Source organism: Hyalella azteca, unplaced genomic scaffold, assembly GCF_000764305.2.
Source record: "Hyalella azteca isolate HAZT.00-mixed unplaced genomic scaffold, Hazt_2.0.2 contig3075, whole genome shotgun sequence".
Classification (NCBI taxonomy): Eukaryota; Metazoa; Arthropoda; class Malacostraca; order Amphipoda; family Hyalellidae; genus Hyalella; species Hyalella azteca.
The window spans coordinates 137,908-154,883 of NW_025933329.1; the positions used below are offsets into that span (position 1 = coordinate 137,908).

Genomic DNA, 16,976 nt, shown 5'->3' on the forward strand with positions numbered 1-16,976 from the left:
CTACATTTTACTTATTTTTAAATTTTAATATCACTTCTTACAAATAGATTTTACTTCTTCCTTTTCTTTTAATTCTAATTTTACTTCTCACCTCCAGATTTTACTTCTTCACTAAATTTTACTTATTTTAAACATTTAATTTCACTTCTTACCACTAGATTTTACTTATTCACAAGATTTTACCTATTTTTAAATTTTAATTTCGCTTCTTACCACCAGATTTTACTTATTTTTCAGTTCTAATTTTACTTCTTCACTAGATTACTAATTTTTAGATTCTAATTTTAATTCTTCACTAGATTTTGGTTATTTTTAAATAAAAATTTGACATCTTACGACCAGATTGGTTCGATCACTCGGGCCTCGAAGGTTGACTTCGAGGAGCTGGCGAGCAACATCGAGAAGATGCAAGTCGAGTGCAAGGCTTCCTGGGACTACCTTAAAGTTATAGCCAAGCATGACGGCCCTACCAACATTAAACTTAAGTGAGTCATCAACATTATATAGTTATATAGACTACCTTAAAGTTATAGCCAAGCATGACGGCCCTACCNGTTATGAACATTAGGTGAGTTATGAACATTAGGTGAGTTATGAACATTAGGTGAACATGAACATTAGGTGAGTTATGAACATTAGGTGAACATGAACATTAGGTGAGTTATGAACATTAGGTGAGTTATGAACATTAGGTGAGTTATGAACATTAGGTGAGTTATGAACATTAGGTGAACATGAACATTAGGTGAGTTATGAACATCAAATTCAAGTTAGTAACGAACATTAAACTCAAAACGAAGTCTTAATTGGAACAATTCATCATTAAATTTGTTGTACATATGGAAGAATTTGATGCTAAATGTGCTGTCTCTATCAATTTTTCTCTTACGAATCACATTTTCAAGATTTAAGGCCGAAGGGTAATATAAAATTTTCTAGCCAATACAAATAAGCGTTTCTGTCATCTCCTAGGCAGCGGAAAAAATATTTTTCTGTCAGGTATTATAGTTCCGGCTGAAATTTAATAAAAAAAAAAAAATAAATCGTTTGAAAGTAAAGGAAATTAAAAATTTTGTGCTCGTACTTATTTTCGTCCAGAAAGAAGATGCATTTACTTTCACATATATGTAGGTATAAAATAAATGATAATTTTGTTATATAGTTTATTAATGTAGTTTTCAACTTGAACCCGATATCTTCTAAGGAGCAATATTTCTTCGGTTTAAAGTAAGATATCAAAATTCTCACCATGATTAATAATGAATATTTATTATTAATTTTTCAATTTTATCTCGCAAAGAATGTCGGAGTTCCTGGCGGACAGTGCAGAGCGGATAATAGTGCTGGGCATTATATATAGAAGAGTTATGCACAGGTGAGTGTTTATTTGTATTATAATTATTATAATAATTATAGCCATATACGTAAGAAGCTTGTGAAGCTTTTTAGCTTGTATGGGCATTGACAAGGAAGCATTTTATATTTTTTCTCCAAATTTTCGATATTTTCTTGATATGTATTTTTGGGTGCTCCTGTGTGAATAAAGAATAATCAAAAAGTATTCAATTATATAATAATACTATACATATTACACTTATAATTAAAAGTATGATGATTGTTAATAAGAATCATGTCCCCAATAAAAACCTACATTAAATTTGTCTACTCCTAATACGTGTGTTAATCTTTGGTCATCTGTTATAAGGCAGAATTGTTAAAATTTATTTTGGATTACATGATAAAAACTAAGATTGAATGTAGCTTGGGATCTAAAAAGGCTAAATAATTGCAATCATTGCAATGATCCAATGATCACTCCTCGCAATACGGAGTGAAGCAATAATTAGATTGATCGCTTCTTTTAATAACGACTTAATACAAATCTAAGCAATAACCACTCTCTGTAATGAATAACAATAAAAAGTGTAGCAATATAATCAATAATATATTATAACAATAATGTATTGTGTATAACAATACTGTATTTCTGCTTGTCAGGTTCCAGAAGTTCGTATATTGAATAGCAATACAAAGTGAAGCAATATAACCAATAATTTATTCTAACAATAATGTATTGTATATAACAACAATGCATTATTGCTTGTCTTGCCTGTCAGGTTCCAGAAGTTCATGACTTACCTGGGTTCGCCGGTGCACAAGGCGAAGGAAGCTAAGCCCCAGGAGGTGTGCGGCGTTATAAGCGAGTTTGCCCTCGAGTATCGCACGTGTCGGGAACGTGTTCAGCAGCAGCTACTCAAGAAGGTTAATCATCGGGAGAGGAATAAGACGCGCGGCAAGATGATTATTGAGGTGAGAAATATCGAGCTTTTATCAAAATAATCGTATGATATAATTATGGTGGGAAATTGTATGCTTTTATTGATTAAATCAATTATCGCGAGAGAAATAAGATGCGCGGCAAGATGATTGAGGTGAGAAATGTTGAGCTTTTATTAAAATAATCGTATGATATAATTATGGTTAGAAATTGTAAGCTTTTATTGATTAAATCAATCATCGGGAGAGGAAAAAGACGCACGGTTAGGTGATTATTGAGGTGAAAAATGTCGAGCTTTTATTGATTAAAACAACCATCATTGAGGTGAGAAATTATAAGCTTTTGTTTATTAAAATAATCTTGGAATAGAATTATGGTGGGAAATTGTAAGCTTAAAACAATCATCGGGCGAGGAATAAGACGCGTGGCAAGATGATTATTGAGGTTAGAAATTGTGACCTTTTATTGATTAAAACAATCGTATAATATATTATATAATTATGGTGGGAAATTGCATGCTTATAGAACCAGTCGAATAATATGACAATTGTAAAATGTTTATTTTAACCAGCGTGTATGAGAAGAATAGAACGCGCGCAAGATGATCATTTAGGTGCAAAACTAAACTTTATCTTTAAGAACAAGATAATAATTGTAAAAAAATGATGTTGCTTAGGAACACTCGTACTTGGCTCTGTTCAACACAATTGCAGGCTATTGGCTGAAGAGTAAACATGATTATTAGAAAATTGACTACTTCATAAGTTACACATTTTGTTCAATATTGTGAATGTTCGTGTGAGATTTGTTTCATAGCGCTGTTAATAGTTGCTTTATCGAATTACGAAGTTGAGTACAACTTTACTACTATTAATCAAAGGAAGACTATAATTATCACATTAATCAAACACGCGCAATAATGTAAAATCAAGTATTTAAGGATTACTTATACACAATCGATGTAACTGGCTTTGTTTGCTACCTCGGTTAGTTCTTGGTAAACCGCATTTATGCATCGATTTGTACGTTCAAGAAAAAAAATGAAAAAATTAAAATTTAAATGGTTGGAGTTTTCTTGACGAAAATTGACACTATGAAACATTTGCAAAATTATGTATATTTTTCACGTAAATTTATTTCAAGCATTAGAAATGAAAGCCTGGCTTCTCTGCAGAATGGATTGGATGAGCCAGCGCGGTCCAAGTCCGGTTCAAAACTACACAGGGTATAGTTTATGTGTTTGCCTATATCGTCTTTTGTGTAGAATATGCTTTTAATTATACACTTTTTATACCAGTAGCAATTATTTCCTAGCTGGAAATAAAGCATATAATGCTTGATCGTTTGACTTCGAGGCTTTACAATTTTATTATGTCACCCGGCAGTGTTTTTTCATATTTCTTAATTCATTACGATAGATTTCGAGGCTTTACCATTTTATTAGATCATTTAGTAGTGTTTTATTTCATGTTTCTTCATACATTACGATTTTATCGTGTGCCTTGCTTGCAATTGCTTTTCTTCTTGCAATTTATTTATTGGAAAATGTATATATAAATTGCGAACAATACTCAGAGCTGCCTTGCATTTTAAAACTTCAGTTCAGTTGTTCTAAAAAATCAATGAACATTTGCATCAAGTGATGTCATTTGAATTTTATCGACGAGACGACTTTTTGATACGATATCACATGTGATAGTTGACTGTCCACCTGTCTCTTATACACATCTAGATGTGTATAAGAGACAGCTATAGTTGACTGTCCTCTACAGCCACCATAGTTGACTGTCCTCTACAGCCACCATAGTTGACTGTCCTCTACAGCCACCATAGTTGACTGTCCACTGCAGCCACCATAGTTGACTGTCCTCTACAGCCATCATAGTTGACTGTCCTTTACAGCCACCATATTGTTGACTGACCATAGTCAACTATGTCAACAATACCGAATAATTATCTTGCTCTGGAAATACTTTAATAAATTTACAGAATTAATTGCTTGATAAACTATTGCTCGTCGAAGATCGTGGTAGTGCATGACAGATGTATTTCTTAGTAGAATATTTTGCGAGTTTAAATGCTATGGTTGAGAATCTTTTTATTTGAATTACGGCCCTCTATAGATTATAATTTGATATCAATCAGTCGCTAGAAGATTTATGCGTTGTTCTGCTAAAAAACATATATTTATATGTTGTATTCAGACTGAGTGCTGACCTTATTATTTATTTTCCGGCTGGTTGATTAAATAGCTTATTTTTGTATGCAATGATTTTATTGTATCTAACATCGCCATTTTTTGAAATACGCATAATAGATTCATCTTGTTCATTTCGTATTATCTCTGTTATTCTAATTAGTTCCCTTAATTTTCTCGTTTCAAACTCAACAGATTCATTGTCTGCATTTATTTCATGGTTGTTATAATAGTAGTATAGACAATAGGCCTACCGTCACATTTTCCATAAACAGCTTAAATTATAGTTTACCAATCATTTACCCCAAATCTTACCCAACAAAGTTAACCAATTACCTTCAATATTATTACGAAAAATTACCCCCGAATCTGTATAAACAGGATACCGATCATTTACCCAACAAAATTAACCAATTACCTCCGAAATCATGAGTTAACGACCATTTACCCCGATTTTACTACACTAATCCTCACTCGACGGGAGTTCAGTGCTTAATGTATTACAGATCAACTTCGCGGTCGAGGGCAAATACAGCATGTTCTAGAACACTCTCGATATTAGCGCGATGATCTTACCTCTGCCAGACCGGTCCTGGATTTGGAGCGAGTTTTTTTTTGGAGGATAATTTAAGAGCGCGTTTAGCTACCAGACGATGTGCACCATGAAAAAAAAACTGACTCAAGGTTTCAAGCTGATTTGACTCAAATGACTCCAGCCTGGTAAATGACTCGAATGACTCGATCGGAGTAAATGATCGTTAACTCATGATTCGGGAGTAATTGGTTAATTTTGTTGGGCAAGATTCATGATCGGTACCCTGTTAAGCTGTTTATGCAGATTCGGGGGTAATTGTTCGTAATAATATTGAAGGTAATTGGTTAATTTTGTTGGGTAAGATTTGGGGTAAATGATTGGTAAACTATAATTTAAGCTGTTTATGGAAAATGTGACGGTAGGCCTATTGTCTATACTACTTATAATGCTATGCGCGTGCTCATTTCCTATAATGTATCTACGTATTCTATTTCTCATGTCTTATCTACCTCTATACTGCAATCATCTGCATAATTCATAAGATGTTATAAATGACATCGTTCCTGTCAATATTATGTATTTTATCATGTCAATTTAGGTCTTTGACAGAATAAGGGCCTTGAATTTACGATTTTATTGCTTGTTCATGTCCCCATTGGACGATAATTACTTCTATAAAAGAGAATAATTGAGCATGTATAAAAAATGTATTTATCTTCAATTTTCAGATGGAAAAGTTCCGGCCAAAGCCTCCCAGGACGAAGGAAGAGAAAGCGGATCGCGACCTGAGACAGTTGCTTGCGGACTCCGGTGGTGCGGATAGCATACGCGGAAAGAACACGTGGCGCCGAACTAAAGATGGTGAGACCGCGTTAACGGGGGATTTAGTAGCATAGTATAGAAGTGTCAGCGTTTATTTGGCCGTTAAACCTGTTGCCGGTTCTTTACATCGCCGAACATTCACGGTTTCGAACACCTAACTCACTGCTCTAATTTTGTTTGCTTGTTTGCTCGGCCTCTTCTCCGATTTGACCAGAAATTTCGGAAGGACCTGGGATCGAACCCGCACCTCTCTGCTCTAATATAGGTACTATTAACTAAAAGTACTGGGCCACCCTGCTCAGTGGCTTTATTATATTAGGTGCGGTGGTACAGCGCAGCTAATATAATATGGAATAGACCCTAAAATCATCATAAGGTGATAAGTCCTAAATTGATCATAAGGTCATAAGCACCCAGTGACCCGGGGGTTTGAGTCCCACGCATAACAAGATTGTTTTGGAAGCTCATCTCATGGCCAACTCAGCCACATATTAAATTCTGGTTGATAAATAAGTGCTTGGTTTGTCCAGGGTGTTGTGCAATGCAAATAAAATGGTTCTGGCGGGTCAGCGAGCCAGTGATGGTTTTAGTTGTACTTCATGTGGCCTTAGTGTTCTGAAAAACTCCCTCCCTTACCTGGGCCTATACTTTTAAAAAAAGTTTAGAGATCGTAAGTTCATCAGCCAATCATTGACAGCCTTTCAAGCAAAATCCGCCAATCATAGACAAGAAATTAGAGCGTAAGTACTTATGTTCAGTTAGCGAGTTTTGAAAGTATGGCCCCTGGTCACTCGTACGTTGCTTTAATTTATACACAAAATAAAGACTGGACAAGGGACACTCTGAGAGCCAGGGAATTTTTTAACAAGTTTAGAGTAACAAAAAGAGATACCCAAGCTGAAAACCATATGTATAAAAATCGTGAGGATTCTTGTAAACTATCTATTTGTAAATAACTATCTACTTCGACGCTCAATGAAAAGTACTAACTACCGTCTAATAATAAAAAAATACATTCTTACTATGGAGACTGAGAAAACTATATAAAAATGTCCTGCTAACAAACGTTATTACCTCCCTTACCTATCACAACAACAAAAACAACAGAGCTGCGGTGGCACTTTTAAATATAATTTTCCTGAGGAATAATGCATTTGTAGTGAATGAGAAGCGTGCTGTGATGTAACAATTGTGTAAATTGGAATTCTGCTGAATCGAGTTTCATTGCGAAAGTATTTCACTGTTCATTAGTTTGGATGATATGATAGCAAATGGTTTTGTCAAATATTGTGTCTTTGTTTCATCTATTTTAAAGCACCTTTTTTGTATTATAAATTATTGAGATTTGTGAAATATTTTTTCAATTGTTAGACATCGATTCAGCTATTTAGCATACCCGAAATAATTTTTCCTGCACTTGGATGTAAAATAGTTCAGGTAAAACGGTGATGTCAATTAACTAATGATTACTGAAACACGAATCAAAATGAATAATGATTGGAATAGATACGCTAGCTTGACATATCTGTGTTGAATTATCATTGAAAACATTGTTTCGTAATACTATTTTGTGTGTTGAATTTTCTGTTGTGTTGTGTTGAACTTTTTGATTTTCAAATATTTGAAAAATTCTATTTTGTGTATTGAATTTTCTGTTGTGTTGAAATTTTTGATTTTCAAATATTTGAAAAATTCTATTTTGTGTAATGAATTTTCTGTTGTGTTGTGTTGAACTTTTGGAAAATTCTATTTTGTGTATTGAATTTTCTGTTGTGTTGTAATGAACTTTTTGATTTTAAATAGTTGGAAAATTCTATTTTGTGTATTGAATGTTGTAATGAACTTTTTGATTTTAAATAGTTGGAAAATTCTATTTTGTGTATTGAATTTTCTGTTGTGTTGTGTTGAACTTTTTGATTTTTAAGTATCTAAAAAATTCTATTTTGTGTATTGAATTTTCTGTTGTGTTGTGTCGAACTTTTTGATTTTTAAATATTTGAAAAAATCTATTTTGTGTGTTGAATTTTCAACTATTTGAAAAAAAACATGTCCCTTGTGCAGGGATGCAACAGCAGCGCAGTAGCAGGGGCGAAGACCCCCTAACAGACCTCCTCCTGATGGGGGGCGCGGGAGACGACGCCCTCCTGGACAGTCTCGTGAGAACCGCCACAGAGACGCCGCAGTCTCGGGCGCAGCACCGAGACAGAAGACGATCGCGACATGCAGATAGGAAGTCATGTGAGTGATCTGTCTTTCAATAGTGATTAATTTTAATTTATTAGAAATTTATTATTGTTATTATTATTTTCAAATTAATTGCTATGGAAATATCTGCAAAGTTTAGAGCATCCGAAAGCTTACTATATCAGTTAAATTGAATGAAATGGATTCTATTGGATGAAATAAAATGAATTCACTTGTCTTTTATTTATAAATATTGAAATATGTAAAAAACGATAATTGGCTCACCGGCTCTCAATTTGAAATAGAACGCAGATGAGTTGGTGAGTTTATTGTAATCAATTTTGTTTCGCTATTTCTTGCACTAGTCTAGTTCGTATATTTTCTGCCTCATCTGACCCGTTACGTGGTCTTGGTATTATTCGATAATTTAATTTATTGGGCTCTTCTTAACCCTCTTGTTGTCTTCATTTCCGGCATATGTCCTATGCCATCTGGGAATGGAGTCTGAAATGTGGGGCATTTTTGGGCATTTTTACCCGAAGACTTCTGAAGGGCTAAATCCAGTTAGAATAGAATAGAAGTGCCGGCACTGAAGAAATAGGCCCATGACATGTTGCCGATTCTTGTACTTTTCGTGACTTGATTCACGGTTGCTTTTTCCTGGTTTACATGGACCAGGAAAAAGGACCTACATAATCTTGTGTTCTCGGACTTTATTTTTAATTAACGGTATATATTATTTTTTCCAAGTTGTGCTGTTTTTACTGCGTTTTATTCATCGCTATCGCAGCAACTCTCAAGAAATCCAGGACTCGAGAGCGAGTAATTCAGGAGCTGGAAGCGATCCATTCAGCTGGCCACGCTTAGCGAGCTCTCGTGTTCCACTTACTTGAACTTCTTCATGAGTTAGCGATGTGTAAGACCTGCCTTGTATATAATGTGTTGTGTTAGCGATGTGTAAAAAGACCTACCTTGTATATAATCTGTTGTGTTAGCGAAGTGTAAGAAGACCTGCCTTGTATATGTGTTGTGTTAACGATGTGTAAGAAGACCTACCTTGTATATAATCTGTTGTGTTAGCGAAGTGTAAGAAGACTTGCCTTATATATAATGTGTTGTGTTACCCCACACATAAAATAGATGTGGTGATAGAACCGGTAATGAAACTTGTTGGTTAGTAGGAAGAATTTTTTATAGTTTTCTTAGGCTCCGTAGTATGAATTTATGTTTGTTGATGTTAGACGGTAGTTAGTACTTTTCATGGAGCGTCCAAGTAGATAGTTGTCTACAAATAGACTAGTTTACAAGAATCCACACGATTTTTATACTTATGATTATCAATTTGGTTATGTCTCATGATTACTCTAAACTTGTTCAAAAATTCCCTGACTTTCAGAGTGCCCCTTGTCCAGTCATTGTTTTGTGTATTAATTACAGCTACGTATCTGCTTCGTAATGTCTTTTTTTTTTTTGGAGGTATCGCCTTGGTTTCATCGTTTTTCTCATGTCTGCATGTCCCTTTCTCCGTGCTGTTTTTTTTTCGAAATCATCGTAGTTATCATGTGGAACAGACCCTGAAAGACGCTATGATGTTTATTCGCTCGGAGACTAATGTTCAACGCTGGCTGAATACGGAAAAGGTCAAATCTTTATTTTTAAACAACAACAAAATGTGAACTTAGGATGAAATTAGGTCTAATAATTTAGGTGAAATTTCAAAGGGCGCGCGAAAAAATACACATTTTCAGGTTTTCTGAAGTTGGCCGCCTTTTTTGTCTTAGAAAAGCTTATCTTTGTGTGGTGCTGACTAATACGAGTAAGTAAATTGGCATTGTTTTCTATTCGAGCGGAAACAAGCTCGGTAAAAGAAATGTATCTAACCTCTGCTACGGTATGTGAATACGTTGGTACTTGATGGTGGAGACTTTACTCTTAATTTGAGTACATCAGCACGGAATAATTACTCAGTCGAGACGTTTTACGTCGCAATTTATACCGTTACCTAACAGTATGTTGTACATACCGTATGGTACGCTGTGGAACATTGCTGTTTACTCTAGGTTTTGTTACAGGTTATACAGGTTTTGTTACAGGGCATACAGGTTTTGTTACAGGTTATACCTGTTTTGTTACAAGTTATACAGGTTTTGTTACAGGTAATACAGGTTTTGTGACAGGTTATACAGGTTTTGTTACAGGTTATACAGGTTTTGTTACAGGTTATATAGGTTTTGTTACAGGTTATACAGGTTTTGTTGCATGTTATACAACAGGTTACACAGGTTTTGTTACAGGTTATACTGGTTTTGTTACAGGTTATACCGGTTTTGCTACAGGTTATACCGGTTTTGTTACAGGTTATACATGTTTTGTTACAGGTTATACAGGTTTTGTTACAGGTTATACAGGTTTTGCCGTCCAGAGAGTTCGCGTACATCCTCCTCTCCCGCTCTTGCCTGCTAAAATCGGAGCATAGATTATAATAGGTACAAATTTGTTGAATTTTTCTCGTGCACGCGCTATTTCTGCTCTGTAACGTATATTCATGCCCGCATGATGTCCGATTATGCTCGATTCTTTGTGCATTAATTCCCAGTGAAAATTTACAGACGCGGCAGCTTCTGATTTGGATTACCAGAAGCTGGGGCGACTCTAAATTTTGTTACCCAGTGAAAATTTACAGACGCGGCAGCTTCTGATTTGGATTACCAGAAGCTAAGGCGACTCTAAATTTTGTTAGGGAATGACCTCGGTTTGCTGCACTCCAGTTACATGATATGATTTTTTTGCACGTTAATATTATTGAGATTTTTAGAGATAAGACAGATCATCTAATTTTATTTTGAATCAATAGGCTAGCGAGGAAACTTGTTGCGAACACGTTAACCGTGTGTGGTTCTATTTCGTTTATGGTGTGAAATGCCATTAATTGCCACAGAATCGTTTTGAAAATGAACGAAATTTAGACGTGATCTCCTTTTTTACTCGCTACTTAGACATGGCCTGGCTGGTCGAAATACTATTTTTTTTTATCAATTCATGCATAATGGAAAGGAATTTGCTGCTCTGTAATTAAAGAAAAAGCCATCTTTTTCTCATCGGAAAATTCAACAAACGGTGTTCTGTCATTTGTCGCGGGAGTGTAAAGGAGTTTAGTGATGCGACGATGATTAAGAAATAATTATTGTGATAAGTTTGCAAAAAGCATGTTTAGGCATAAATTTAAATACACCTCTCGCTTAGCTCAGATAAAGTTCACAATGAAATGATAATTTGATTTTGAATTGCAACAATTACTATGAATAAGGTACTGCATCTGCCTGGCATGAAATATGAAGAAATTTTGGAATGTTAATTATATATTAACTAAAGACTAAAAATTACGTCTTTGTATCTTAAGTTTAAACTTTTATCGGCACTGTTTAAGTAATATTTGGTTTAAATTGCGAAATTTCGGTTAACTGATTTCATGAATGTTTTCATTATCAACTGTAATGAAACTTTGGGTTTCTTTAGGCGAGGTTGAAAGATGAATCGTTACGGAAACTTATTTTCTTATTGTTCGTAAGCGGTTTCTGAAAGAAAATCGAGTATGATGAATTTAGAAGTTTCAAAGTGAGTGTATAATAATGTTATTTAAAATTTCTTAGTGTTTGTGTGAAACAGACATCGGTAAAAAAATAAACACAAAGCTCCTACTGAATCTTAAGATAAATTTTGCTGCATTTGGGGGGAGCGCAGCCGTGCACCACCAATTTTGTGCACCAATAAGCTCTAAATCGAACGCCTTGGATCTCTCCGGACATCCACCAATCAGCCGTGAACCACTCGCGGCTTTGACCTCCTCCTGCCTTGCCATAAAACCTGCTGTGCATCACCAGGCCGCGGATCGAATATGACTTCCGGGCATCGTTAAATTACGTAATTTTACGTTCGCCGCATCTGAAGTTAGGTTTGAGATAGCATAGTTCTGTTCCAAAATTTATAGTCCACCGACGAGTGGACGTTCGACCGAGGGCTGGTTCGACGCACGACCTTGATATGATTGTCCAGAAGTATTGAAGGCTACGTTCCGGAAGGCAGGAATCATGATGGTTCATTACATCCAGGGCATGATGGTCCATTACATCCAGGTCTTCGGCAGGCGACCCACTCGAACATAGTACGGATCTGAGTGAAGCTGACGAAACCGACAATTACGAGCATTAAGGGGTCGGACCTGATTGTCATTGAGGGAGGGACCTCAACACCGGCTCCTAATTTGCAACCGAATTGAAATGCAACTAATACTAAATAAACATAAACTTCTATACATAATTTTTCGAGGTTCAGGAACAGGAGACCAGATCACGGTGAGTCTTTTGCGAGTGACCGGCGAAACTCTAGTTCAACAGATCGTCATCTACCGCCCTGCCTCTAATGAATCGTCGAGTCCGCTGAGCGGTTTTTATTCCTGTGGGGGTCTTAAGATGATTTCTTCGTTTATACTTTACCGAGTGGATTCTCTGTTAGAACTATTGCGAGGTGTCCTATTCATCGTGCATTATGGTAGGATGTCGTTGCTGGTAAATCGCACGCAATGGGATGTTCTCACAGGAGTTCCGTATTTGTCCTTTCGAGAGGCAGCTGTAACTCAGCCCAGACCTTTTCACGGAGACAGACTTGTCTGCGAAACTCTTCTTTTCGAAGAACATGCAGTAGGAGAGGTCGAGATTGTGCTTTTTGCAGAACTCTCAGTATTTCAGCGTGCTAGGCGTCGTCTTCGTGGAGAAAGTAATGCGATGGGGTTCAAATTTCTTAGGTCTGATTATATCAACTATCGTTCCGAAAAGTGGCTGGCGAAAGGGACTAGCTTCATTGTGGGCCAATTAAGTCACTAGAGCGTCTATTTGGATATAGCGTTTCGGGTACCTGGAGATTTTGTGAATCGGGGATCTCCATCGTTCTCAAATTCTGTAAGTCAGTTTCAACGTTTTCCGGGTCATTCAGCTGAGATCCAAGAGAGCTCTATTAAAAAAAACGTTTGTTTTGAATGGCGAAGGATCGAATTATCTCTATAGGTATGCGTTGGCGGTCTTAAAATTATTGCTGTATCCACAATATAACGGTTCCTTTGTTCTAGTGAGTGCTGGATTGCGTGTGGTTACAGCATTGTACCAGATCTATGGCCAACCATCTAGTAAACTGTTCCGAAAAGTTAGTTTTTCTAGTTCTGTCTTACATTTAGATTTAACTGCTCGAATTTATGGAGTAGGATTTTTATCTTGAAAATTTCGAAAAGTTCGACGTTCATTTTTGGTAGTAATGCCTTGTCGCATCGACCGAGATGGAATATTTAGCTGAGTGAAAAGTGCAGCAAAGAACATAATCTTCATTTGATGTAGGAAGTCCTTTAAAACACACTGAGCAGCAGGCTTTGAATAGCCACATATTTCGTCCGGAGACTTCTGCACAAACCTGATTTCGAGATTATTATTTGGTAATAATGCTTGATGACGCTGACCAAGCATGTGTTTATAAATTTAGTTTTGTTTGGTGTGCAAGTGTAGCAATGGAGCGGCATTTCTATTTGGTGGGTTTGGGCACCGACTTCCCACCAAAAACTTGGGCAGCTTGCGAGTGCTCATCCATCTTATTCAAGGCCTGCACCAGTATGTGTATTATATAGTTCTGTTTCGAAGTCTTTTCTGGCAAGCCCTGCCTTGGATCATTCATGTTCGAGTTACAATTTTTTAAGGTATATTTTCCGAATATTATTGAAGTATTCCCTTTCAGCCTCCAGTCTGGCTCCCTGAATTCCGTTGACGATACAATGAACCTCGTTGACGATGTAATGAACATTGTTGACGTTAAAATGAACCTCGTTGACGATACAATGAACATTGTTGACGATACAATGAACATTATTGACGATACAATGAACATTATTGACGATACAATGAACATTGTTGACGATGCAATGAACATTTTTGACGGTACAATGAACATTATTGACGATGCAATGAACCTCGTTGACGATACAATGAACCTCGTTGACGATACAATGAACATTGTTGACGATACAATGAACATTATTGACGATACAATGAACATTATTGACGATGCAATGAACCGCGTTGACGATACAATGAACCTCGTTGACGATACAATGAACCTAGCTGACGATGCAATGAACATTGTTGACGATACAATGAACATTGTTGACGATGCAATGAACATTGTTGACGATACAATGAACACTGTTGACGATACAATGAACCTCGTTGACGAAACAATGAACCTCGTTGACGATACAATGAAAAATTTTTTCGTTGCTCAGTCCCCGCGTCAGCGCCGCCGAGGTCGCGTTCCCGACGCAGTGTCGCCGTCGCCGCCGCTGAAGTGCGGTAGCAGTGAACCTGACGAGTCACGGTACAGCCGTTCATTGCTGCAGTACTATATTATTTTGTACAGCTTAATTAAAATGTTTTCCTCTTTTACCGCAGCGGTACTACCGCCGCTTGACCGCTTCATTATTATTTTTTTCACAGCTTTGCGTTATATTTTGCCTCATCTTTGCTCACCGTAGAGCCACAGCTTCGTTACTTTATTATATCGTTACAATTTACTCATTACCTCGATGCAGCTTTGTTACAGCCGCAACTTTGTTTATCTCACTTCTTTTTTGTTTTCGCTGCTCTTCAAAAATGTTCGTACAGTATTATTTCATTTATTTAATCTTGATTCACACTATACGTTTGTTCGCAAGTCTTCAGGGAAGAAGTCAAGTGACTTGAGATTGAATGATTTCTTGTCCATGGAAAATACTCCATGATAGATTCATTTTTCTGTATTTTTTCCATGATTTTTATTAGCCTTGTAGTTGAATGTTCTCGCGAGGCTGTATGTGCCCCATTATTTATATTAGCCTCATAGTTTAACGCTCCCGTGTAGTCTCGCATATTCAAGCTGTAAATACTGAATTGTGCATTGCGCATGTTTGAAATCGCTATTACTTGATGTGTAATTAATGCATTCATTCACTAGACACCTGAATATCACTATACCTTGTCTATGTTCATTTTAATAGCGAAGGAGTCTTAAGCGACTCCTTCGATTCATTATTCAATATCCGTGAATCATTTATACGTTCATCGCCTGCGTAATCAGCTTGCATTCTGAGAATTTCTTACTTCCCTTCACCATTGAGTCATTATTATTTTTGCCCCCTACCGTAAACTGGATTTGATTATCCATCTCGAAGTTTCTATGCTAATGAATTTTTTGTTTTGCTATGCATGTTATTTTTTCAACCATTTGCTACCCTGTTTGTTGTTTTCTACCGTCTCTGTTATTCGTCTGACATTTCACGCAAAGCATGATCGTGGAAAGATGTTTCCTCGATCAGACAGAACAGACAGTAGCACAATGTTTTTTTTTTAAATCTTGTTATGAATTTCTCATTAAAGAATCTGTGCAGAGTCGAATATATTCACAATATTTGATGAAAATACTTGTTTATTTCAAAATTACTCGCTCACTGCATTGAATCTAACTTACTGTTATATTCTATTAGGCCTTCGTGGTTTTACTCTTCTTAATTAGTTTGACTTTTAGGATTGCAAATGTGTAGCAACCCTGAGTGGTTTCTTTTGCTGTCTTCATTGTTAAGTGATTACTATAATAAGATATGGCCATATGGGTATAAGTATATAACACTTATATGCAAAACTAAAATGTTATGCACATGTGCGGACTTGTTCAAGAATGAGTACTGGAATAGGTCTTCAATAAATGTTAGCTCTATTACAGCACTCAAGAGGGATGAGGATGAATACGTAGCCTATGTTTCGGTAAACTCGGTTTGCCTGCAGAGTTGTTTAGAGGAAAATGAAATCATCTATCACGATTTGCCCTAACAAAGATATTTTGTGTTGCAGTACGACGAACCTTGAAGAATGGCCTGACTGAGGAGGAACGAAAACTTCTCGCTGTCATCGCAGCACAGACACGATGAACTCCACTTTAATCTTTTCAAATACCTATATAATTAAGGGCCAATTGTCTCTCTAACCTGCAGTTGCAGTGAACGGTACCAGTGCGATGGTTGATACATGCCAGTGCAATGTTGCGGTTGCTGGAATATTTTATTGAAATCAGTGTTAACGGATTCATTTATAATAATCTTCATATCAGCTCATATATTGACAGAGGAAAATGTAGCTGTTGGTGAGATATAATCACAGCTGGTGCTATATTTTCAGCCACAATTTTAGCTGGCTGTAGTTGCAAAGCTGTTGGTGCTAAAATTGCCGCTGAACGACAGCCGGTGCTACGAGAACGAGTCAACACATAAGCCCGCGAACGTACAGAATGCTCAATAGTTATACAGTTAATCCGTGTTCGTTCAAACCAGCTCAAGGAAGCAACCTCCGGGGGAAAAAACGCTTTTTCAATGGACTTTTGTTCTCATTTGGAGTATTTTTTGTCGATTTAATATTCCAGTCTACAGTTTGAGAAACACTAAATTCATTTCAAGAACGTGGAAGATGCCAAATTGGATGCAGATTTTTTCTTTTACTCATACCTCCGCAAGCGTCACCAGTGTGTCCTAAAGAAGAGGAATGTGTATCTAGTCTAGAATTAAGTATAATGACCCAAGTTTATTGCCAATTGAAGAAAGGAATGATTCACATGTCTCTGAAGCGATGTAATTGTCTATGTATGCCGGTCTAGACATCTCGCAAGATATTTTTGTGTCGGTATTGACCTCTTATAAATTCATTCAATAATATGCCATCTTATTTTTTCTCATACGAGACACCTAAAATACGATAGTGAAGAAGTGAATTTTTGTGATCATGCAGGCAGAAAAGAAGTTGAATTAGGCCAATTTGTCAACTACCTATCTAGGTTCTTGAAATTAAATTAGGACGAAATTCCCTTGACAACGTATATATTCAATTTAGAACTCCTCACAA

The 16,976-nt window shown here is 36.4% G+C and overlaps 1 protein-coding gene across 1 annotated transcript in view; it reads left to right on the top strand.

The window, feature by feature from the left end:
- Window positions 1–16,789, top strand: part of LOC108677537 (FH1/FH2 domain-containing protein 3) — a 58,519-nt gene extending 41,730 nt beyond the window's left edge. Inside the window, exons 10-15 of the mRNA XM_018165764.2 lie at window positions 343–485; window positions 1,301–1,375; window positions 2,118–2,310; window positions 5,739–5,871; window positions 7,894–8,070; window positions 15,936–16,789. Of these exons, the coding sequence (XP_018021253.1) occupies window positions 343–485; window positions 1,301–1,375; window positions 2,118–2,310; window positions 5,739–5,871; window positions 7,894–8,070; window positions 15,936–16,012 (798 nt within the window). The 3' untranslated portion in view covers window positions 16,013–16,789. The remainder of the gene's footprint in view (window positions 1–342; window positions 486–1,300; window positions 1,376–2,117; window positions 2,311–5,738; window positions 5,872–7,893; window positions 8,071–15,935) is intronic.
- Window positions 16,790–16,976: the final 187 nt, after the last annotated feature.